We start from the raw sequence: 26515 nt of genomic DNA, 5'->3' as shown, positions 1-26515 counted from the left end.
GACCGGGATATAAATCGATAATTTAATGAAATATGTCTTCTGTATTTAAATGTATGAGTATATGAGATATGAGCGTGGATGATGCATTTGTATTATTATATTAGTGGATGAAAAGAAAAGCACGTAAAGCACCACCTTCTGCCTTTGACCGTCCTAACAACACCGAGGACTATATATATATATATATATTTATATTTCTATATATATATATATATTGCTCTGATCTCCCACGCCTAACTACTATCATTCTTGTTGCGGTAGCCTTAGAGGACGGATCGTCGTACTACGCGGCTCTCTCGTTCTTCATTCCGGCACTCTCGCGTGCGCGCTTATTTTCCGACACGGTCCCGGTCCCGCACGTGCCGTCCTATGACTTTAAATTTTATATTTACAATTAATAATAAATAAAAAATACTAATAATTAATTGCCTTAAAACCCGAACGATGGAGCGGAAATCGAGTGCAGAAAAAAAAAAGTTTTGTAAAATTTTCCTAGAGCTTCATACATTGACTTAATTTTTCGGCTTTAAATAAAATCGATCAAGCAGTGACACTTAATTATTGTTATAAATTTAAGAAAATGGTTTGATAACTGGTTAAAATGAATTGTGCACTTGAACGATGAAATGTATAATTGCTTTCTCGTATCCGTATAACTCGCGATTTCTCTATTGGTTGTTTTAATAAATAAATTATAGTTTTTAAATTTTTATGATAATTAAAACATCAGGTTTGTAGCTTGTTAAAAAAACTTGCGTGTCCCATCGTTCTACTTTGCGGAATAATTATTTATTATTTTTTAGTATATTTGTTTTTATAAATATATGTTTACTGGCTAGACTTGGAAACATGATTAGCACTCACGTCTCGATTTATGATAAATCAAATGGACTTGTAATCAGTGATAAGTGATTAATGTGAAGTGATTTTATTTAAATACATAATAAACATTTTGTAAAAGTTTCAAATAAAATAATAATAATATTTATAATATATCAATGGAAGTGAAGAACGAGTAGAGCCGAAGATGAAAAATTTTGGTGAATAATTTTATTTTGTTTTCGAAAATTATTATTTTTGTTTCAAAAATTGTCATTAAAAATCGTCCCCCTTATAAGTAAACTTCGTAATTACTTTTTTTTCATGATCAAAATTATGAGTACGGCCAGGATTTTTTCTTTAATTAAAAAATATGACAATTAATAATTAATTATGTGAAATTTTTGATATTACGGCAAAAATACTGGTCGTATAGAAAAAATTTTCAAATAAAAGTTGTTCAAAATTCAATTTTCTAAAAACAATGTCTCTTATAATTTTTCCTTAGGATTAATAAGGAAGCCGTAATTTCAAAATTAAGATTTTGATAATTAACAAAAATTTGAATCATTCATTATGAATCTTAATTTTGGAATTACGGCGAAAATATTGGTCGTATCACAAAATCATAAGATACATTTTTTATTGGAAATTAAATTTCCTACAACTTTTGTTTAAAAACTTTTTTTATAAGATCAATATTTTCGCCAGAATATCAAACATTTGAACCATTCATTTCAAAATTACGGCAAAAATTTGAATAATTATAACAGAATGTCCAAGAGACTTTTGAATTTAAATATTTCCATTAACACACGTCTAACAGAATTGATGTTTTGACGGATTTTTTGAAAAATTTTGCAGTTACGAGATTTACTCAGAGGGGACGATTTATAATAATAATTTTTATTATTATGTATGAATGGGAGATTATTTAGATGTTAATATTAATCCAATCTCTGTAGGATAACCGATACGATATAAAGTGAGACGTATAGCCATGGGTACTCGACGGGATTCACAGGACAATTTATCACCTTGTAGTCACCATGAAAACCACAGCAACGAGTTAGCGAGCCGGAAGTTACGATGCGGTGTACCTCAGTATAAACTCACAATCACCGGTATAAGGTGAGTTCTTTTCACTTTCGCTTACTTATACGCGTAAAAATATATACATATATATTTTTTGTTATTCTGATGTACTATCTCGAGATTTTTCCACCCATTGAATATTAAATCCAGCATTAAAGTGCGCAACAAAATATCCATAATCCATAATCCACAGAATCATTTAAAAAGCAATTTATATTTATGTATATACATATATTTACAAACTCACTACCAGCGGGCTAATGTAGATTAAATAAATAAATTAATTTACAGTTAACCTATTAATGGAAACCAATTAAAAATCTTATCAATTAATTACCCGTAATTAAATTGAACACGCCTAGACCTCCAGGGTTACAAAAGACGAATCAATCGGTAGAGATGTTATCCCAAAAGGTACAAAAATAAAAACACAAAGTATAAATTTAAAATAAAAAATTCTAAGCAACTCGTGCGAGAGATAGGGCTTATAATGGACCGCCTCTCGCGTGACTCGTCGAATCGATGGATCTTCTCTCCTCTGGGCTCAAGAACACACGACCAAGTCCGAGACCAAGAGCAAGACCGAATTTTTATCCTCAGTATACAACACTCGAGTTATATTTTGCTGTTATAGCTCACATATATCCGCGTACACGGGGTATATTGATACTTTGGCTACTGTTTTTCTCGTCTTTCGGTCCATAAAACAATTTACACTACAGTTTACGGCGCGATTTCCCGATAGCTCGGAGAAGGAAATAATATCCGCGATTAAGAGCCCGCTGAGCTTTGAATCCTCGTATTTTTGCGCGAAGTTGTGAAACTATAATGAAGGGTAATTTTAAAAAATGGAAATTAATCAGATATAGAGTAAACAGCAAACTCGAGTGAATAAATCGTTGAATAGCAATAAAGTATGTTAAAGATAAGTACCTTTAGATAGATAATGAAACGTTGGCGATAGCGTACGGATAAAGAAGGCAGCTCGTTGATGCGGTGGCGTTGATGAATCTACAACGCCGGTGGCTGTGCCATGCTGCAAAATTACTTTACACTCAATCCCTGGGTTTTCTTTATTCTCTTTAGTTCGTTAAATAATTATCTTCTCTATTATTTAATAGTAAACTCACTTCTATAAATTTTTTTAGTGGCTGTTAGTTAGCGAGTTGATCGCTGAAAGACTTTTAAAGACTTGGGACTCGCCTCCGTATTTTTTTCACCACCGGTGATTAGAAGTTACGCCCTCCATTCCATATTGAATCTATTATATTACACGCTGTTGTGGACTAGGTACTGTGTATTACATGCATGTTATACTAGGCGACTAATAATTTTTATACTTCGTCTATATAAGATGGAGGTAAAAATAAAAAAGGTACAGGCTTCGATTGCTTCGTTACTGTAATCGCTCTACGTCTCGTCAATCACTCGCCGAGGACCTCACGTTTGCGATATCGCGATCCAAGCCTCGTTATGAGGATCAACTCTTTTCTTTTCTCTATTTATTATATATTTTATTTACCTGCTGTATGTGTACGTTGCTCTAGCCTGGTTACGTTGCTATCATGGATATTAACTTGCTGGATAAATACGATACTGAAGTTGCAGACCGAAAAAAATTTATTTTAAATAAATAGATAAAATATTCATAGAAAAAAAAACCTTTCGAATTGCAGTTCAAAAATTTTGAAAAAAATTTCGCGCATGGTTGAAATTGTATTTTACTCACGGGTAACTCGGTAATTGAAATTACAAAATTGTCTGAGGTCTGGTACTTTCAGTATCATGGGTAAATTGGATTAAAATTTGAGAACTTGAAAAAGTTACAAAAATAAAGTGACGAAATGTAGTTTGAAAAATTAATTTTTCTTATTAATTAATCAACTTATTGTCCATAATACCCGTGATGAAAAATTTTCTTAGAGCTAGAAAAAATTTCTTTGCACAATTTTTTAAACTAAAAAATTTTTTCTTACCTCAAGAAAATTTTCTTTGCTTGATAATTCATCATGCAAAAAATTTCTTAGGGCCAGAAAAAATTTCTTTGCACAATTTCTCAAACTAAAAAATTTTTTTTTACCTCAAGAAAATTTTCTTTGTACAATTTCTCAAACTGAAAAATTTTTTTTTATCGCAAGAAAATTTTCTTTGCTTAATAATTCAACATGCAAAAAATTTCTTAGGGCCAGAAAAAATTTCTTTGCACAATTTCTCAAACTAAAAAATTTTTTCTTACCTCAAAAAAATTTTCTTTGTTCAATTCGTCATACAAAAATTTTCTTAGGACTAAAAAAAATTTATTAACACAATTTCTTCCACTAAAAAATTTTTTTTCGCCTCAAGAAAATTTTTTGTTTTAAATTCACAGCGAAAAAAAATTTTTTAGGTCAAGTAAAATTTTTTTTTCCAGAAAATCCTTTTTTCTGTGCATATTGATCGTTCGTAATTCGTAAATTATTTGTTTTGCAATCCGTACTGTAGTTTATACTGACAGCTGACGTGAATTGTGAACTCCACATATTTATATATTTTTATTTAAGGTTTGGTTTATTCAAGTATTAGTTTATGTGGAATTTTTTATTGTTTCTCGTAGATTAGATTGCGTGTGAGTGAATAATCAAATTAGTTTATAAAGAAAATACTCACCTCGGTTACTTATCTTGATTACACTGAACACTGTCGACTGATATTTTTCTTGAGCTTTGTACCAGGTTGTTTGTGTATCTCACCTGCAATAAAACGTTTAAATAATATCTTGTGTATTAAATTAAAACATGTATGGTCTGGGTTATTGTTGATTTATTTAATAGCCGTAACCTATTAAATATATTTGTAACGGTCTTACTTATTTTACTAAAAAATACGATACCGAGAAATATTATTGTTTAAAGGGTATTAAAACGGTACCACAGTACCCGCAGAGACGTCATTGAGAGCCTGAGGTTTTATTCGTAATCGATACACTCACTCAATAAAATTATTGGCTTTGTTGCATTACATCAAATTGACCCATCAAAATAACATTTGCTTACTTTTACAAAGCTTTGTCCTCTTAAGTAGACAGTAATCTCGCGGATGAGGTTCAAATTTCCCGGGACTTTTTAAAACTCCAAGATTACTTAGTAATTGTAACAAAATATTAATTATTATTATTACCCTTTTTTTTTTGGATTATAAATATGATGTCTTGTTCTTAATATTTTTTTTCACGCCTTGTGTAACTCGTGTTGCACTGAGCGGTTCTCTCCCAAGAGATTTAGTGTTTGCCCCATCATCAGTAAAGATAATGATAATCATAATAATAATGATGATCGGTCATTGGTGTCTTTAAAGCCCGAGAACCTGGCAATTTACCACTTTGGCGAATACAAAATTTACCAGTCATCAATAAACCACTAGCTCGAGTAGGCGTTTTTTATATTTATATAAAAAAATATATACTAAAGTCGCTTTTAAATTATTACAAATAATAATTTTGTTTAGTTGTTACAATACAATGGATTTATAATTTAAAAATATATATATATATGTATATATATATAGATATATTAAATTAAATTCATCCAGGATTTAATTCTGCGAATGAGGCCTGGTGTTTGATATCTCGCCTTGATCCCGCGTTACAAATGCCGACCCCAGAAGGAAAAGGGAACGATGATCTTTCCAAAGGGTTGCCGACGCATCCTCTCCTTGTTGTTCTTTTTATTCTAGGGCGTGACTGCGGCTACAGTGTAAAGATGATCGAGTGAGACTATGAACTAACTTGGATTAGTATATATACGAGTGTGAGTGAATGAGAACGTAGAGTGTAGAGAAGACTAAAGTAATATATTAATAATAAAAATAAATAAAATAAAAAATGAGGAAGATTTGAAAAAATGTTAAGTAGGATAAGAGAAATATAAATAGAGAAAGAGAATAAATGATGAAAAGGTATTGAAAGAGTTTATCAGTACGCTGATGGAATAACTGTGATATAACAACATTTGTATCTGCATCTTTACGCCTCTGTAAACTGTCAAGGCTTTACTACTTGTATATCATATTAAAACGTATTAATGTGAATGAACGGCGCTTGCATTTAACACTTAGTCTTCAATTTAAATACTATTGATATTTTATTTCAAGTAATTATTTATTTATTACGGCTATTTATGCTTTTATTTATAAGATAATGGTAATGAGCGTAAATGTGTCAGTGTCGGATTTTTAATATTTAATAATCAATTATCATTTTTTAGACGTTAATGAACAAGGTTTCATTCTTAATGTGTTGAAAATTTTCCGTGAAATTTAAAAAAAATTACTTGACATTATTAACAAATTTAATTTAATCGCCTTGAAGTAAAATTTACTCTGATGGGGATTTTATTTGAATATTAAAAGATTTTAGACTTTTTTTTGACATATCGATAAGGCATCATGTTGACAAAACGACAAGAAATTTATGTCACCGAAAAATATCTACTTAAAAGACTTGACACAAGTGACGACCCATACGAAAAAAATATATATCCGGGCAAACCTGCATATATGCTCTCTAAAACTAAATAAGTGAAAATTTCACTAATTGAAATAGTGATCTTAAAATTCACTACAAAATTAGTGATTTTGAATTAGATTCACTAATTCATTAGTGATTCTCCGGATTCTACAATGATTACTAGTGGCGCCTCGCTTAAGGACTTTTTATTCTATCGTTGAATTATCAAATTCAGGGCAAAATTAATTACGATAATTTTTAAATACAACTGAACAGTATTAATTCAAGTAAGTTAATTAAATAAAACCTAATTTAGTTGCTAAATAATACATCTTGTTATTTTTTAATAGCTTTATATTTTTACTCCAACTTTTTTTACCGAACCTGAATCAAAACCATCATTGACAATAGATTCAGGTTATGAGTTATAATTATGATATAAATATTTACCGTATGAAAGTAATTTTAATTGTTAATTTAGTCGATCAAGTTGCTAAAAAAATTTTATAATCAATTACAAATAATAATCATAATAATAATAATATTTTGATACAATATTATTAGCAACGATACAATATTTTTCCAAATAAATCCTTGTCAACAAGTGAATTAGTACATTTTTGACTAATTCAATCAGTGAAATTTTCACTAATTCTATATGTTGTTTTTTTTACTAATTCAAAAAGTGAATAGTCACTAATTCATAGTCGTATACTTTGGACAATTTAGATTAGTGAATATTCACAAGTAATTAGTGGTTTTTCACTAATTTAGTTTTAGAGAGTGAGGCATGTATTTATATATATGTTGCATATACGCGACATATTCCAGATTGGCCCGGATATATATTTTTTTCGTATGGGGACAAAAAGTAAATTACAAATACTGGCTAAATAAGTCATCTAAACGCCTTCTTAATTGACATAAGACAGGAAAAGCATCACAAATTTTCCGGTTCCGGAATTAACATTTGCATGTCTTATTTATACCAAAAAAAGGACTTTGTCAAAAAAATTCGAATAAAAGTTTCCTTGAATTTTTCGTCAAAAGTCCGTCAACTTCGGGCTTTTCCGTTTTTGACGACAATTTGTAACTATTTAAAGTGAATTTGTATTCTAATTCAGGAAGTAAATTTACGTCAAATTCTATCGCAAAGTATACAAATTGTCGTCAAAAACGGAAAAGTCCGAAATTGACGAAAAATTAAGGGAAACTTTTGTAAAGTAAACTGTGCTATTAGGGTCCGCTTTACTCAGTATTTTTCAAACTTCGGAGCTCCGACGATTTACATAAAATCCAAATTGACTTCCGATTTTTTCCAGCGTCAAAGGGTTTAACTCCTAATACTTGTATTACAAGTAAATGCTACAAGTATTATCCATAGAACGAGGAAAGGTGATATCGATCGTTAAGATCATATGTCACGACTCAAGATACTCTTCTTTTATTTAGGGATCTTGATAATTTAATAGACATTACACAATAAATATAATGTCCTTATAAATACTTATAATTTATTTCTGTCTCAACTTTGCGTTTACGATTATTGTCCACGCTTGCGTGCAAACGCACTCGACCGGGGTCTTCATATCAGTACTTTATATTATATATATATATGTATGTTTACGCGTATGGCCTTCTTGCTAAATAAAATCATTTATATGACATACTACAATGTACTGCGACACACAGTAATGTAATAGGACTTTGACTTTGTACAAGTTTACTCAGTGTCAAGTTTAAAAGCTCATCATCATAATCATCAACATGAATATAAACATGATCGCGTAGTTTATTCTTTCAACAATTCAATGGATTCTCTTGCCGCGATGTAATTGAACACAATTGCTGTTCAATTTAATTCAAATAGTAACTTTTTTATTAAACCCGTTGTCTTAAATAAGCCGTAAAATAACAACAGATGGGAAAAATATAAATTAAGGCTCTTAAGATATAATTCAGGAAGTTTATACTTAATATTACGATAAAAATGTATGTTTATTAATAAATTTTAATCGGATATGATTATTTAACAATAATCATAATACTGTATATGATTACCGATACTTTATGTCTCACCGCAGTTTCTTTATGGGTCATAAGGGCGTGGTCATTCCCATTTATTAATCGTATTGTTCGCCTCTGACGCTAGATGATGATTATGATGATGATGATGATGATGATAATGATTAGGATGACGAATATGTAAAAGAAAAAGTATTAGAATCAGTATAAGAACAAAGAGTAAATGAAAAAGATGAACGAGAGATGATGAGATTGGCCTCGACGTGCAGTCGTGCGTATGATACGAAACAGAATACGAGCAATACAACTTAAATAGTTACTAATGTACTTTTATACAGTTGTCTTAAACTACACTGTAAAAAATTTGGAGTTAATTTCGACTGAAAACGGATTTTTTTTTCAATGCGAATTCACTCCGTCATTGGAGTTTAAAAAAAAGGAAATTTTTTATGACACTGAAATTAGCTGACGGCTAAAAATATTTGGATTTTTTAAAAAACGATCAATTATAAAAAAAAAAATATTTGAAAAAAATACACCTGTAGATTTTTAAATTCTCTACATGTGTATTTTTTTATTATTTTTTTTTTTAATTGATTTGTTAAAAAAACACCGAAAATTTGAAAAAATTTTTTATGATACTGAAATTAGCTGACGACTAAAAATATTTGGATTTTTCAAAAAACGATAAATTATAAAAAAAAAATATTTGAAAAAAATGCACCTGTAGATTTTTGAATTTTCTACATGTGCATTTTTTAGTTTTCTTTTTTTTTAATTGATTTGTTAAAAAAACACCGAAAATTCGAAAAAAATTTTTATGATACTGAAATTAGCTGACGACTAAAAATATTTGGATTTTTCAAAAAACGATAAATTATAAAAAAAAACTATTTGAAAAAATTGCACCTGTAGATTTTTGAATTTTCTACATGTGCATTTTTTTAGTTTTTTTTATTGATTTGTTAAAAAAACACCGAAAATTCGAAAAAATTTTTTATGATACTGAAATTAGCTGACGGCTAAAAATATTTGGATTTTTCAAAAAACGATAAATTATAAAAAAAAAAATATTTGAAAAAAATGCACCTGCAGATTTTTAAATTCTCTACATGTGCATTTTTGTAGTTTTCTTTTTTTTTCAATTGATTTGTTAAAAAAACACCGAAAATTCGAAAAAATTTTTAAAGAGTAAGGAGATGGCGAAAAATTTTATATTAAACACTTGTCTAAGTAATTTACTGCTACAAGATGCGACTTGTTTGTATCTTTTGGCGAATTGATTCGTCGGCAACAAAGCCAAACACTGGTGCGAAAATTTATCTGGCTTTGTTGCAGTGCGTGTTACTAATATTAAATATTCCCTTAAGAATTTTCTCAATTACTTTATCCATTCAATAATAATCCGGATGTTATTATTATATTTCCATCGGGGTTTTATTATTTGACTTCTTCCTCTTGATAAATAAATATCGCAAGTTTACATTAAGTAAATTTTTTGCCACCATAAATTGCCGAATTGTTATTTGTATAAAATATTTTATTAGATAATTGTGAGATTAAAATATAAAATTATCGTGGCACTAGGAAACAATGGTTGGTTTTTGTTGATTCATTATTTTATTTAGCCAAATAAAACGGAAGTGACGATTATTTTTTTTTATCAAGTATCCGATTCGTACGCGTGCCGAATACTCACAAGTTTATTCATCCATTAAAATGACTAAATATATTTATACATATATATTTAAATTTAACGATCGTGATCATGCAACTGTTGGCTAATAGACATTAACGTTAATACGATATTAATGTTTAAATAAACGTCTCTAATTATCGTACGAATAAATATATAAATGTCAAGGAAAAGTAAATAAATGTCTGGTCATATAAAATCTTAGTATTTATCGATCGTTAAAAAATTTAATAATCTACTAAAAGACTTGCGCTTCACTCTTAGAATATTACCGAGTTACTCTGTAGCTTTACCCATTTCTATACCGATATTTAAAAAGTTATTAAATCATAAGACGATCAAGAAAAGAAACAGCTTGATACATATCATAGAGATTGAGTTTTACCCGGTAAAAAATTTGCGCAGTAAATGCGAATTAATTTCGGAGTAAATTCGGAGCAGATGACTGTTGATTTAATTCCTTGGAGTAAAATTTACTCCAAAGGGGGGTTTATTTCAATAATAAAACTCCGAAATCGGATTTAAATAACATTCTGATCACTCCGAAATCGTTCCGTTGGAAAAACGAACTCCCTATTTACCCCGTACACTAAAAAAAATCGGGAATGAATTCGCATTGACTCCAGATTTAATCCGCGTTCACTCCCAAAATTTTTTACAGAGTATGCGAAGTAATTTTTATAAAAATTCCGGAACTCTGAGTGACGGAGTGAATTTGAATTCAAATAAAATTTGTAATCACTCTGAATTGACTCGATTTTTTACAGCGCAAATAATCGGGAATGAATTCGCATTGACTCCAGATTTAATCCGCGTTCACTCCGCAAATTTTTTACAGTGTATGCAAAGTGATTTTTATAAAAATTCTGGAACTCCGAGTGACGGAGTGAATTTGAATTTAAATAAAATCCGTAATCACTCCGAATTGCCTCGATTTTTTACAGCGCAAATAAGCAAGTAAAGCTTTTTGTATAAAAGCCTTAAAGGCCCAAACTCGTATCGGCAATACGGGCAAATCCGCTTCTTTACGAATAATAAATTCAAAGTATGCGATAACAAGAAGCTACTTGGACAACGGCTCGTATTACTGATGCCTCTACCAACGGTGAAATCGTTGGACATTTGATCGGTTATATATATATATATATTTTTTTTTTTCAAGATGTAGCGCGACGAAAGTCGTCCATCGATATTTAATTCGCTCCTCGTGCCTTGCGGCATTTATTTATTATTTTATTTATTTTTCGGTTTGTTGGATTGGTGGATAATTTCATAAAGAGATAACAGAGAACTGGACGTCAGACATGTGATCTGACGTGCTCCTTGTTATATTATTTAAATACAATATATATATGGTAAAATATAAAAGCTACCAACAAGCTAATAATCGTCCACTTGACTCGGCTCATTCAAATAAAAATCTCCACATATATAAACTTTCGAGACCTGTAATTATGAATGCATTTGTGAAAGGCCCACGCAATTCTTTAGTTTGAAATTTTTTTATCTCGCTAATTTAGCATATATATTTAAATCCTTAATACTTTTAATTATTGTGTAGAATATTATTGTTCAGAGAAGTTATAAAAATTTTGTTTCATAATTTATTTTACGATAGTCGATTATAAAGGCCGTTTAAATTAACAATAACAATAGTAATAAATTTGAAAAACATATATGTATATATATATATTTTTGACAATGGTGTCTGCGATGTTGTGCATGTCTCGTAGTGCACGATGTGTGACAGGCATAATGAGAGACGTTTCAAATTGCTTTGAGAGTGGTAGTTTTTTTAACTCTTTAATACACTCTGTCATTGCGGTGATGATGCTGGTGGGTATATTCCGCCTTTTTTTATTTATATTTTATTTTTATTTAAAACGACGAGTAGTAAACGGACGCACGTGCTTTCGGCAACTCTTCACAATGAATAATGATGTCCCTTCTTATTCTCAATATTATTTACTCTCACACACCAGAGTCATTATGCAGGGGATGATAATTGTGTGTCTTTGTGTATTATTATTGCCCAATTACTTTTTCGACACACTGTTTAAATGTTATTACGTTACTTTATTAGTAAGACAGCAATAAAAAATATACTTGTGGTTGCGAAGGTAAAGAGTGCATGGAAAAAAAATAGATGCTGAAACAGGACGTAGTCTTCCGTGACCAAAAGGGTCAAGGAGATTTAAACGCTAATTACGAATGTAAATAGATTAAAAAATTTTTAAACGTTCAATCTGAAGCTGATACTAAATTTTTGTCAGTTTGTCGAAAAATAACTAATATTTCAAATTAATTATAATATTTAATTCAACAAGTATTCATCATAACACAACGCCAATTCACTTTCTTTAAATTAAATTCAGCCCATGCTAAAGCCAAGGAAGCCCGTACTAAGGTTCGTGTTGAGATCAACAACCTTTAACCTGAAGAGGCAGTCGACCATCTTCCAATTCGATTCGATGCCCAAGTCAATGAAGTCCGTACTGAGTTTAGAAAATTCAAAATTCAACACGATGCTAAGATTGAAGAACTCAGAATTCGACACGCTGTCGGATTAGAAAATATTATTTTCATTTAAGATAACTTGAAATTTTTCTGCATGAAGAGTAGATTACATTAATAATGCTAGAGCAAAAGTCATTCTGACATTTGAAGCCATTAAATGTCGGAGCAGAGACACGCATATCGAGATAATTTGTACCAGTTATGGACTATAACACTTCTGAAATTTGTATCTTACCAGGGACACGCAGAGGGTTGTCCGCCATCTCGTGGCGAGCACCGAACTACTTCACCGCGACTGTCTAACTCTGATGACTTCCCCTTTCATATGTTTCATTTTACTCAGACAATGTTTTCCCTCACTCTAAGCGACTTTTTTCCGTCGTTATAGTATACGTTTGTTTTCGCGTTAAAAGAATAATAGAGATAAACTGCACGGAAAGAAAATTATGGGAAGTTTTCCTATGCATTATGGGAATGGTTCCCATAATGGTATGGGAATAGTACCTATACTACTATAGGAATGGTTCCCATATATTATGGGAACCATCCCCATAATAGTATGAGAATAGTTCCCATACTATTATGGGAATGGTTCCCATATTGGTATAGGAACTATTCCTATAATATTATGGGAACTATTCCCATAATGTTATGGGAACCATCCCTATAATATCATAAAATTTTTTTCTTTGCACAATAGTGTAGAAATTTCCCAAAATTTGAATTTTCTTGAATGTTTTGTGCTGACAAAAAATTCTTGTTAAAAATTTTAATGTTTTTTTGCCAAATACGATTTTTTTTTCAATGTTTGAATTTTTGTTTTTATGTTTAATAATATTTCTGTGTATTGTAGAAGTGATTACCACACTTCTTTAGATTGATTTTTTCATGATAATATGGGAACCATTCCCATAATATTATAGGAATGCTTCCTATAATAGTATGGGAACTATTCCCATAATATTATGGGAATGATTCCCATAATACTATAGAAAGTATTCCTATAAATGATAGGAACCATTCCTATAATTATAGGAACTATTCCTATAATTATGGGAAACATTCCTATAATTATAGGAACCGCTCCCATAATTTATGGTCGTAATTCCTATGATGGTATAGGAAAAAATTTCACAAAATTATGGGAACCGCTGCCATAATTTTTTTCGTGTGCTGTGTCTCTGGATTGATCGTAAAAATTGCGGCAAAAATGTCCACAGTCGTAATTATCTTATTTAAGCCTTCAGGACATTTTCACAAAACCCTCCACAATTTTAAAAAAATGTTGGAAAATCCAAAACTGCACACCTCAATCGCTCATTTTATTTTTATTTATTTTTTTAAAAAAATAAACAAGCATTAAGTAGTTATCATTTAGATAAAAGTAACATCTCAGAAATGTGTACGTAATGGTAATGGTTAATGTAATATAAGTTAAGTACATTGTATATGTATGTAGTTATTGGTGGATGGTATTCAGTACGGTGCGAATGTAAAGCTTCTGAGAGGCTTGGAGCGCCAAGCAATTACACGTGTTCGATGAACCGAACGAATGAGCTCGTTATATGCCGTACTATCCGCGACTACTTCGCGAGTTGACGAGTGTGTATATGCTCTCACGCACATGAGAGCTACTTAATAATAAAATAAACAACGTTGCCGCAATTAGCATTTGCAAATTATTACACAGTAATAGTTATTATTTATTGATTGTATTTTTTACTTATTTTACTTGCCAAGTAAATAATTATTTTTAACAAATAATAATTATTATAGTGAGTAAAATATATTATAATAAAATTGTAAATAGCGAAATTTGAGTTATCAGCAGCACAAGATGAAATTGGTCATGACATGCAACAGCACTTCATGGGCGTTTCTTTCTTGTCTGGCACACATTGGCGAGATACATCCACACATTTACGATATTGATGTTGACGATGATGAGTTATACATAGAGCTCATTGACTGACGATTCGTTGGGCGAGAAGACGCGTGTAATACACGAGAGAGGAAGCTTGTACCAATGCTCGACGATATACATTATGTTCAGTGTATATATTATATTTCTATATATATATAATGCGTATGGGTTAGTCCCCATATATGTAAGCATATATTTGTTTATATGTTGTTGTGTATATTTAGTCAATGTGTCTGTCATTTTCGATAACACGAGAAGCGTAAGAAGGCGCCGACACTGCTCTTATCGTTAAATTTATGACCAAGCGAAAGTCGAGAGGGGAATATTGTTTGTGGTACTCGAGAGCTGCAATCAGGCCAGGCCACAATTTATATTTTTTAAATTCCGGAAACCTTAAATATGACGCAATTGCTTGAAATCTTTTAAAATATGTATATATATTTTTTTTATTTTTATTTTTTATTCATTGTGTTGCTTCCCGAGATATTTTTTATATTTTTCTTCCGAGGCGTTTGTACATCAACGTCTTAATAAATTCTGTTTTTTTAAAATAAAAAACCGTTTATGTATAAGTAATATATGTATATGTTTAGAAGGATCTTAGCTTATATTTTTAAGTGTAAGAAATTAAAAAGTGATTAAATATTTATAGAAATACAGAGATTACAACAACAGTATAGTAGAGGTGCATTCTCAGACGTAAATTTAAAAGCTGGGTTACTATAATGGCTGATGACACCGTTGCACGCTCCAACGATTACTCGACATTCCGGCTCCAGCAATTAGTTAACGACTTACGATAACATGCGGATAGTAAAGAAGATTAACATACGCATACACGATCAAGGGAAGGAAATAAGTTTTATAAAAGCTGAGCGAGCTGTTTGCTTTGAGATTTAGATTGTTTTGCTCGCTTTAGAATAACTTCGAGTAGGAGAAGAAGCAGAACGAGAAAAAGAAGAAAAAGAAGAAGAAGAAGAAGAAGAAGATGAAGCATATGGGCATAGAAGCCAAAGGATGTGATACATAATATATAGATGCGTATTTACTTCCGGTTGAAATGTAACATCAACTTTCGTCGGTATATGGGAGGGACGTTCTTTTTCCATCGTTACGGTCAATCGTTTCGATTAATCGACCGGACGCTTGTTATTCCCATATTCGATTGGCCCAGATTTTTTTTATCGTTTATTTTTGGTTTATTAATACTATTGTTGCCGTCTCTTTTTGTTTACTTCCGTAAGAATTTCTGTGGTTGAAAAAATTCATTCTGTTTAATTTAATTTTTTTGCGGGAGGAATTTTCGCGGTGAATTTAAAAAATATTTTCTGTCTAACTGTAGGAGGTCTTTAAATTTGTAATTGAAGGCGGAACAACAAGCTTCTTTGTGGCATATCGTTCACATACCGTACATTCACTCTTGTCTCTTTGACGTATGGATTGAAGTTTTTATTATTATTATTATTTTAATAAAGAGGAGCAAAGCAAAATGAGTAATAAAGATGATATGAATAAAAAACACACGTGTCCACGTGGCGTTGCGTATCGTACGACAAAAATTTAACATGACATCAACTTGGGATGCCGAGTTTTTTTTTTTACTAGGCATTGGCTTTAGCTGTGGCTTTCATTGCAAATTTGACAGGAAGCGCGAATGAAATGTAACTCCTGTATCTTTTTCAGCAGCCTCTCGCCATCTGCCACTTGCTCTGATTCTTATATATATATATATATATACACTTACTCTTGTACTATACTCTATATGGTACAGTAGTTGTTCTTTGGGCCGGTCGACGAGTGACAAGTCATTTTACCCGAGAAAAAGATGATATGAGACGAGTATTAAAAATAAAGAAGTAGATGGAAGAAGATGAAGAAGAAAGAGATAAAAAGAAATGTCTCCTCGGGTGGGCTTTGAGCTACGACTCGCGGAGATGGTTATCGAGGGCGTTAAATTATGGATCATGATTGCATCAGATCTTATAAGGAATTAATAATAAAAAAAATACATATATATACGTACCTCAGCAGACTTGTATGTATATGGATATATGAGTATGCATGAGTTCGAGAGCGAAAGCTGTCGATGGTAAATCTCAGGAGCGTTAATTCGTCTTACTAACTTGGCTGGGAACAGGCTCCTCAATGAATATACCCGCGGATAAAGACGTCAATTGTCCGGTGATTGTTGATCACGCGAGATAGCGGCTCCGGCTTATGACTGAAGAAATAAAAATATGAAATATTTTAAGCAAATACTTTAAATAAATTATTGGAGTATGCAATTACTATTAATAATAAATATAAATTATGTATGAATATTAAATATGTTGTTTTGTATAAAGGGAACACCAGCGTATTGTATAAAAAAAAAGTATGTAGTGTGTAAATGTTTTTGCGTTGAGAAATGGATATTAACGATACGAGAAGAAGAAAAACCGGATGGAAATAAAAAATAAGATACTTGTTAGTTGCACGCACGAGTGGAGCCAAGACCACCCTTCGATGTGCGAAATCCAATAGCCGGGCAGCCAAAATCTAGTCTATGGGCTTAGGGTTTTTCGGATATACGGTTCTTTAAATTTTATACATGTGCCAAGAGATCGAGTGACGCGTTTTATGTAAAAGAAAAAAAAGTTATCAAGAGGGAAGAAAATATTGCTGGGGGTGAATGACTCGACCCACCAGCGAGAATAATAAAAAATATGATGATGCGGATAATTTATATTATTATAATAATATAATAATATATGTTAGTATATTATTTTAAATTATAAATTAATGTATTAAATTATTCACTTTGATTGATGGTTGTGCGAGTAAATATATATAGATATACATATGTAGGTATATGAATATCACGTGTCATTGAAAAAAAGACTTATGGTATAATTTAATCGGTGAGTTTATAATACGAGAAATATGTATATGAATGAAGAAATAAAAAAATATAAAAAAGTGTCACTTTGAGATTTAAGATCATCTCGACGGGAGATCAATGAGAAAACGTTTCTTTTCGTCATTCGTTTGATTTTATTATTAGATAAATTTGTGATTCATATATATACATATATATTATACGCCTTATTATTTAAATCACTAGATTATCCAGCACACGCACAGTAATTCTTAAAGATAAAAAAGTTAATAAGAAATAGAAGGATGAATTCTTTGAATTCCAGGGCAATAATAGAAACGAGCCTCACAAATGTATGAGATTAATGAGCGAAATTCATTGGTTTAGTTGATCGCGTTATTAATTAATCTTATTATCACTCTTATAACTGCCACTCAACTAATGACCACTTAGCTTTGTTTGATTAGATACTCGAACAAGGGTCAAGGAAATTTAAATTGACCTTCTTTGGCTATTTTAAAACTTTCTCGACTATCGAAAATAATCTGCGACCGTGGTAATTTTTTTTTCACGCCCAATAAATTTATCAACGACCAGAGCCAATTAATAACTCGTGTCAAATTAAATTAAATTAAATTAGAATTTTTTTTTAAATTTCTGCGGTCAGTTTTTACCTCAACAGATCGATAGATTCATTGCACGAACTCATCTATTAATAAGTCCTAAGACTAAACAACGATACTCTTGTGTGCGCGAAGTCTTACCACGAAGGAATTGATCAATTAAATTTTTTCTATCTCCTTTTTTCAAATTTAATTACATCACTTTTCCCTTCCGTTCGCTTAATCAAAAGCCCATTAATTTAATTAACATATTTTTTTGTTAATATAAAATAATTTCTCGACATTTATCAGAAAATCCGTCGCAATATTTGCGAGCTGAATAATTATTTAGAACACGAGGAAAAATATATGATTGTAGATACTGCATCGATTAGCTTACACTTAATAATAATTTATATAAACAAACATTTAAAATATATACTCGACTATTTATATGTAACGAATAGTTATGAGTTATGATTAATTAAGCTTTTTCCAAGAAGCCGTAACAAGTTAAACATTATTAGTGTTCAGTGGCACAGTTTGCGTCACTTGATATTGATATTAATATTAATATTAGCATAACATTAGTCGTTAGTATAACATCATTTAAATGTATATATATATATTTATATATAACACTGAATAAATATGTACACATATAAAAGTTAATTTATTAAACGATAATTATGATGTTATTTATTGCAGATGTATACTGCTACTGATTATACTATCAACGGCATCGTTAGTTCATACTTATGTACCAGAAAAATATCCAATAGAGGTAATTATTATTATTATTATTTGTAAATAAATTAAATGTATATAATAGAGAGGAAAAAATAATAGTGGTTTAGTCCGGGAATCGAACTCAGGTCTTTTGATATTGCGTCAACTGTTTTAAGTTATTATTATTATTATTATTATTATTATTATTATTATTATTATTATTATTATTATTATTATTATTATTATTATTATTATTATCGTTATTATTTGTTTGTTTAAGTGTTTAGGGGGTTGTTTAAATGCTCCGATACTTTATCATTATTATTATTATTATTATTATTATTATTAATATTATTAATATTATTATTATTATTATTATTATTATTATTATTATTATTATTATTATTAATCATCATCATTATTATTTGTTTGTTTAAATGTTTAGGGAATTGTTTGAATGCTCCAATGCTTAATTATTATTATTATTATTATTATCATTATTATTTGTTTGTTTAAGTGTTTAGGGGGTTGTTTAAATGCTCCGATGCTTCATCATTATTTTTACCATTATTATTATTATTATTATTATTATTATTATTATTATTAATCATCATCATTATTATTTGTTTGTTTAAATTTTTAGGGGGTTGTTTGAATGCTCCAATGCTTAATTATTATTATTATTATTATTATTATTATTATTATTATTAGGGGAAGAGGGGGGTAGGGCAAAAGGGGATAGGGTAGGCAAAACAGGGTACCCCCAAAATTTGATAAAAAAAATTTTATATTTTGAATGGTTTTTAAATATTCCAAAATTACTTCTGTAAATATAATTAAGCGTTACTTTGAATTTTTTTTGGTAAACTTTTTCAAAAATAAATTGTCAGTTGAAAAATATTAATGACGTTTGTTTTGTGATAAAAACTATTAAAAATTTTTTTTCTTCTTCTGTATCCAATAAACATGTAAAATATAATTTTTCTTCATGTAAATTACTTACAAACAAATTCAACTTAATCTCATTCGTTTAAAATCCAGAATTTTTTTTTTTTACTTTTTTGAGGGTACCCCACTGTGTCCGCAAAAATGAAATTTTTTTTTTTTTTTAACGGTAACTAAAAATTTCTTCTATTTACTTTGAATATCATTAAAAAAAAAAGATTTAGCGTATTTGAGTCCTCAAAAACTTGGTATTTCCTTAAGTACCCCCTTTTGCCCCTCCCTCCCCTACTGTTATTATTTGTTGGTTTAAATGTTGCGATGTTCCATCGACATTATTATTATTATTATTAATCTTATTCCCGGACTTAACTGCCATTATTTTTTCTGTTCTTTTCTGTTACACAGAGTAGAAGTACCATTTGTGGCCACTGCTCCATTTTTGGACATTTCATACTTTATTTTAATTAACGAAAACTTCTTAAAAAAAAATTCTATTCTAATAGTGTGATAAAAGTATCTTCGAACACATTCAAAAAATTAATAACGTCATTGCCGACTTTACAAATGAATTCATTTAAAATTTCCAAGTGGCCAAAAACGTACTTCTACCCTACATTGAATTTATTCACAAAAATTCTTATATTTAACAAATATTTATACCGAAACCATAATATGTAATAATGAAATTTCCATAGGTATACCACATGCTGCAAGAGAGGACGCAGTATGGATTCGGTAGGGACAATCGTGTGAGAGGAAGCTGGGGTCCATGGAGCTCTTGGAGCGAATGCTCGAGGTCTTGTGGTACTGGGGTCCAGTCTCAAGCACGGCAATGTGTTCTTCGGTATTATATATATATATATAAATATACATATAATAATAAAATGATCTATTTGTTGCACTGAAGCTGCTGGTAGCCACAGCATAATAGTCTTAGTCTTAGCATTAGTTTTTTCAGTAAAAAATATAAAAAGTAAAATAGCTGAGATGAGTAAGAGCCAATAAAAAATAATTGAGGAGAACTGATGGAGGAAGTAGTTTAAAATGATACACTTGGCGCATTGAGCTTCTTCAAGTAGTATTACTCCATTACCCAAGTGCTAGAGATATTTTCTTCTAGCGGAAAAAAAAAAAAAAATCCAATACGTCGTAGTCGTGTTGGATTTAATGACACAGGCGCCAACATATTTATTATTATTTTTAAAACAATTTTTTTACCGCGGCTCCGCGATTGGTACCTAGCGTTACATAAGGCCGATTACTTTTATAGGATCATCAACAAGTGCTTCTCTAGATATAAGTGTAACATAAATATATAAATGTATACGTAAAGCTAGATTGTACTTTAAAGTGTTTAAAGAGTGTAGTTTTCTGGATTAACTCGAGTTAACTCTATTTCTCTTTGCTGCGAGAGAATGTTTTTAAATTTTTTTTTTTTCATTCTCGAACGGAGCCGATGGCGTCGTCGTTAATTCACTGTTACGCCTTTTCCTTTCCGACTAGAGCGATAAGCTGTTGCTTTAGAAACAAAACCGTGACTTTGGTATTTTATTTTATGCGTCAAAGTCATGAGTTTATGGTGAATAAATGGGTTTTTTTATTGTTTGTTGCAGAAATAGCGTAAGAAAAAGAAGTATTATAGGTGAAGTTAATAATACTAGTCTAAAACCGGTGTGCATCGGTACTTACAAACGATACCACGTTTGCAATACTCAGGTAATATCAATAATATTATTAATTTTGTATTTATTTTATAAATAAATTTATTATTTATCAGGATTGTTCTGAGCTTGCTGATGACTTTCGTGCTGAACAGTGCGCTAAATTTAATAACAGAATATATAAAGGGGAAAATCACGCATGGGTGCCATTTTTAAATGGTAAATATCATCAACGCACACTAATTATCATTATAATTCTAATAATAATAATACGTGATATTATTTTATAGCTCCGAATCCATGTGCGCTAAATTGCCGTGCTGTAGGTCAACGATTTTATGCGACCCTGGAGCCTGAGGTAATCGATGGCACACCGTGCGATGGTCCTAACTTACGTGGAAAGAGTATGGGGCTCTCAGTAGACCGGACAACTGAACAATGGCTCTGCGTCGCTGGACAATGCAGGGTATAACCAGTCCCTTGTAATTCTACTCAATGGTCAAGCTTCATTTTTTATTTATACCCGATAGTACACGTTTATTTGACCCGCTATCATGATGCATTATACCCAATCGACACTACGAACCCGACTCGTTAACACGCTATCCCTTATTTTTTTTCCCTGCGAAAATGCATTAATAAAAAAAAATGTTCATATATATTTCTGTAAAGATTCAGTGCTGGCTAAAGTACGATAGCTGAGATAATATTTTTTTTACTGATGTTAGTCAGTGGGATGCGATGGAGTTGTTGGTTCCGGTGCTGTCAGGGACACCTGCGGCGTCTGTGGCGGGCAAGGAAGAGGATGCAAGTTATTTGAAGGAATTTTTATGGAACCGATTCTTCCTAAAGGTCACCAGCCAGTCACGACTATTCCACGTGGCGCGATGTCGCTTAATATTTCGGAGTTACGTCACAGTAGTAATTTTTTAGGTAATTATTATGATAATTTTTAAGTTTTAAGTGCACTGTAAAAAATCACCGGGGTAAGTCCAAGCGGTGTAGGTGTTAAAATTGGCGGTGTTAAATTTCAACACCAAAATCGGTGTGAAAATAACGCCGCCGCCGGTGTAAATATTCTGTACCGGTGTTAAAAAAAATTCTCCGGTGTGAAAATAACGCCGCTGCCGGTGTAAATATTCTAGACCGGTGTTTAAATAACGCCACCGCCGGTGCAGATATTCTTTTCCGGTGTTAAAATATTTTACTTTGTGAATATTTTGACTTACTCGATCACTATATTTGTTAATAAATAATATTCTTTATTAATCCCGCATTTACACCAATAATACTCCGTTTTTACACCGGTTACTCCGCTTTTACTCCGCTTTTACACCGGTTACCCCGCATTTACACCAATAATACTCCGTTTTTACACCGGTTACTCCGCTTTTACACCGGTTACCCCGCATTTACACCAATAATACTCCGTTTTTACACCGGTTACTCCGCTTTTACTCCGGTTTTACTCCGCTTTTACACTGGTATTACTCCGCTTTTACACCGGTTACCCCGCTTTTACACCGATATTACTCCGCTTTTACACCGGTTTTACTCCGCTTTTACACTGGTATTACTCCGCTTTTACACCGGTTACCCCGCTTTTACACCGATATTACTCCGCTTTTACACCGGTCTTACTCCGCTTTTACACTGGTATTACTTCGCTTTTACACCGGTTACCCCGCTTTTACACCGATATTACTCCGTTTTTACACCGGTATTTTTAACACCGGTGAATTACTCCTCTTACACCGGTGTAATTTTATTTTAACACCGGGCGGAGTTAAAATGAGTCAATTTTTAACACCGCTCTTTTTACAGTGTGGATTTTAAATAAATAAAAAATTTAAATAGCACTTAGGTTGGAAAACGGAACGTACGTTCTAAACGGGCCATGGTCATTGAGCCCCAGTGGAATTTACAAGACCGCAGGAAGTATTGTTACTTATCAACGTGGTGATAGAAACCGGATGGAAAGTATAACAGCCACCGGTCCACTTAATGAATCTCTCAATTTAGAAATATGGTATCACGAAATGAATCCAGGAGTACTCTATAAATATATGCTCCCAGCGCCAGAGTATTCTGAAGATAACGCGGTTATTGCGCCGCCACTATACGCCAACGAGATACCCGAATCTTATCCACGAGTTGAAGTGTAAATTGTCTAACGAATCATTATTATTTTTTTTTTATTTTCAATGGTTGTAAGTTATGATTTATGAAGTAAAAAATATTTTGTTCAGACCTCCGAGTCGACCGGAGGTAAATTTATCACGGAATCAAGTGAGGGAAGAGACACGTAAGCCGAAGAAAGAAGAAATGAAATTCTCACCGACGACTGTGATGGCCGGTGATGCGCCGAATATTAATGTTAACGTTAGTCTATCAGACGTCAAGACGAGTAAAAAAAAAAGAAAATTCGCTTGGAAGGTGATGGGTCTTTCGTCTTGTTCCAAGACCTGCGGTGGAGGTTCGTAAGATTATTAATGGATTTTTGTAAAATAAAATGACTGGATAGCCATCAAAGCCGGGTAATTGCAGAGTAAATAAACGAATCAAAATTTTTTCAGGGGTACAGAGCACGATAGTAAAGTGCGTGAGAGAAGATAGAGATAACGTGGTACCGGATCGTAGATGTAGAAAGTTTTCCCAGCCTCCGGCACCGCCGGCACTGCAGTGCAACGATCAGCCGTGTCCCCCGCGATGGAGAGCGGACGCGTGGTCCGAGTGCTCGACGAGTTGCGGGACTGGAGTGAAAACTCGACGACTTGAATGCGTTCAGGATTTAAATTCAAAGCTAACTATGCGTGTAGCCGCGGGCGCGTGCTCGCAGCCACCGGACTTGAGCACCGTTGGCACATGCACGGGACCTCCGTGTCCAAATATCCCGCAAGTACGACAAATGGAGACTCTGCATGTGTCAGCAGGCATCCCTGGCCGATGGCAAGTCGGTCCCTGGACTCCGGCAAGTATTTATATATTATTATTATTTAAATAAAATAATAATATTTAATATTTAATATTCAATATTTGAACGGTGACTATTAGACGGTAATGGAGTTGTCGGTTATGTTTTTCTAGTGCTCTTCAACGTGCGGCAGAGGTTCCATGAACAGGACAGTTGTCTGTATAACCAGTGGAGAGCCTTGTCCAGCATCAGCCCGGCCAATTGATGAGAGAGCCTGCGAGGCATCATGTGAAACTACTCACCCACAGCACGAGTCCGTGTGGCTCTACACTGAGTGGTCTTCGAAGGTGAAGAACTCTCAGTATAATTACTTTTAACATTTAAGCCCCCGGGTAACTTAGATGCTCGAGAGCTCGAGAGCTTTTCCTGGAGGGTGTGATTAATGCGCACCAGTCAGTTTGTCATCTTTAAGTAAATTTTTTGTTTAAGTACGAGCGAGGAAGGAGAGACAAAAAGTTTAAAACGGTCGCGTGGCGGTAAAACGGACCCTTTTTACGTCGATGACGTTGTACATGCTCATGATAAAACATCACTGAGCAAACAACGTCTTATTGATGTATAAGAAATATAATATTTTACGTGCAAATATAAATAAGAAAGAACGGATATCTTAATTAAATAGTCACCTTGGTCGTTGTTTGATAACTCTTGAACATCTTGCAGTCATGAATATATATTTTCTCGTTTTAATATATTGTTGCCGTGTAATTGTTTTACTTTTAATGCCTGGGATATCTCGATAAATATGTATTGAAAGTTGTAACGTCTTGTAAGGAAAATTACACGTACTTTCCTTCAACTATAAATTATTTCTCTCAGTGTCCTTTAGAATGTGAGCGTGAGATGGAGACGAGGCGCATTGCCTGCGGCGGTATAAGCGAATTATTTTGCGATTCCACGAAGAGACCGGCGACAGAGAGGCGGTGCTCAGTTAATGCAACTAGGAGTTGTGATGCACGTTGGTTCACTGGACCGTGGTCGTCGGTAAGCATCATCATTAGTTAATGTCGTCAGTACACTCACTGTTTCCACGCACACATTTACACATCCATCAATACATACATCCCGTCATATAAATAAAATATGAATTAAATCTGAAATAATAACAGTTGTAGAGTGAGTAAATGAAATAAATAAAATAATTTACAGTGTTCTGTAGCATGTGGTGAAGGTATTGCCCGACGAGAGGTGATTTGCATTGGGAACTCGTCCGGTGAATCAAAGATACTCACCGAAAGTAATTGCAGCTCAACGAGGCCGCCTGGAGAGCAAGTTTGCCGCATGCCTAAGTGCCCACCCGAGTGGTTCACGTCCGATTGGAACATGGTAATTTTCGGGATACTCAGTATAATAACAAATCCGTCCCATTTCAGATCACCGCTACCTGTCTTCATCAGCATCGGGTTTATCACTATCATTATCTCCCGTGTAATATCTAACAATTTTTTAAATTATTTGACTTATTCTCATCTCTTCCTCTATGGTTTATTCCAGTGCTCGGTTTCCTGTGGCGGTGGCACGCAAGAACGCATCGTGAGGTGTCTGGATGAGGGGAGCGCTAACTCGTCCTGCGACGGAAAAACAAAGCCAGAGAACCGGAGGGCTTGCAATGTTCATACCTGCAAGGATGTTATCTCTAATAAAACTCCGAAAAGTGAGTTCGAGTACACGAGTACTTAAATTAAGCGCTAAGTTGCGGTTACGTGTAGTCGTAACTATAAATAATTATTACTGTTATTAATAATTTTTAATGGTCTTTACGTTCACAGAAGTACATCTTGCTAACGAGTGCGTTGATAAGTATCCGAACTGCATGCTGGTAGTCAAAGCTGGTCTCTGCCGCGTTAAGTACTACAAGCACTCTTGTTGCGGTTGTCGCAATTAGTTTCCGAGCTACTGGTTTAAGCAGAGTGTTAATCTTCAGTCAGAAGGGACGGTTTTATTATCAAGTCTGAAGCCGGTATCGGGTATCGATCAACATCGAGTGTAATCTATACAAAAGTATTTCTTCCTCGTTTTATTTTTATTTTTTAACTCCGAAAGTGATGCTTGTGTTATTAATTATTACAACAACAATAACAATAAATGTATCGCTCTGTGAAAGTTATAAATAATTTTATTGTATAGTCAAAATTTTCGTACAAATAGAAACGATAACTCAATAAAAAAACATCATTTTGCATGTCAA

General features: G+C 32.4%; 1 protein-coding gene and 1 long non-coding RNA gene across 6 annotated transcripts in view; one reads left to right on the top strand and one right to left on the bottom strand.

Moving 5' to 3' along the window:
• The window catches only part of LOC130667121 (uncharacterized), a 40671-nt gene extending 15524 nt beyond the window's left edge, over positions 1–25147 (bottom strand). For 3 of the 4 annotated variants that reach the window (XR_008989803.1, XR_008989802.1, XR_008989801.1), the window contains exons 1-3: positions 24954–25147; positions 16583–16780; positions 4561–4643 (exon numbers count right to left, since the gene is read on the bottom strand). This is a non-coding gene — a long non-coding RNA (uncharacterized LOC130667121). Of the gene's footprint in view, positions 1–4560; positions 4644–16582; positions 16781–18090; positions 18242–24953 lie in introns of those variants that run through there. The other variant, XR_008989804.1, reaches the window with a different exon arrangement.
• On the top strand, positions 238–26515 carry LOC130667119 (ADAMTS-like protein 4). Of its 2 annotated transcripts, XM_057468595.1 has the most exons (17): positions 238–730; positions 804–1040; positions 1785–1950; positions 18727–18802; positions 20388–20536; positions 21306–21408; positions 21470–21572; positions 21644–21819; positions 22082–22286; positions 23211–23514; positions 23603–23829; positions 23930–24324; positions 24441–24614; positions 25147–25311; positions 25477–25653; positions 25822–25981; positions 26097–26515. In XM_057468595.1, exons 3-17 carry the CDS (start codon positions 1820–1822, stop codon positions 26210–26212), a joined length of 2661 nt encoding a protein of 886 aa, XP_057324578.1. In that variant the 5' UTR covers positions 238–730; positions 804–1040; positions 1785–1819; the 3' UTR covers positions 26213–26515. The 2 variants fall into 2 exon arrangements, with proteins under 2 accessions (XP_057324578.1, XP_057324579.1); XM_057468596.1 differs by lacking the exons at positions 238–730; positions 804–1040; positions 1785–1950 and adding an exon at positions 5825–5847.

This window comes from Microplitis mediator, chromosome 4, assembly GCF_029852145.1.
Source record: "Microplitis mediator isolate UGA2020A chromosome 4, iyMicMedi2.1, whole genome shotgun sequence".
In the NCBI taxonomy this organism is placed as follows: domain Eukaryota; kingdom Metazoa; phylum Arthropoda; class Insecta; order Hymenoptera; family Braconidae; genus Microplitis; species Microplitis mediator.
This window is presented reverse-complemented; position numbering and strand designations above follow the sequence as displayed.

Bases quoted from the DNA above. Each gene is read 5' to 3' on its own strand.
- LOC130667119 (XM_057468595.1), top strand. From the start codon at position 1,820: ATGGGTACTCGACGGGATTCACAGGACAATTTATCACCTTGTAGTCAC. The intron at 24,615-25,146 runs GTGAAGAACTCT...TATTTCTCTCAG, and splicing joins ACACTGAGTGGTCTTCGAAG to TGTCCTTTAGAATGTGAGCG. The intron at 25,312-25,476 runs GTAAGCATCATC...AATAATTTACAG, and splicing joins TCACTGGACCGTGGTCGTCG to TGTTCTGTAGCATGTGGTGA.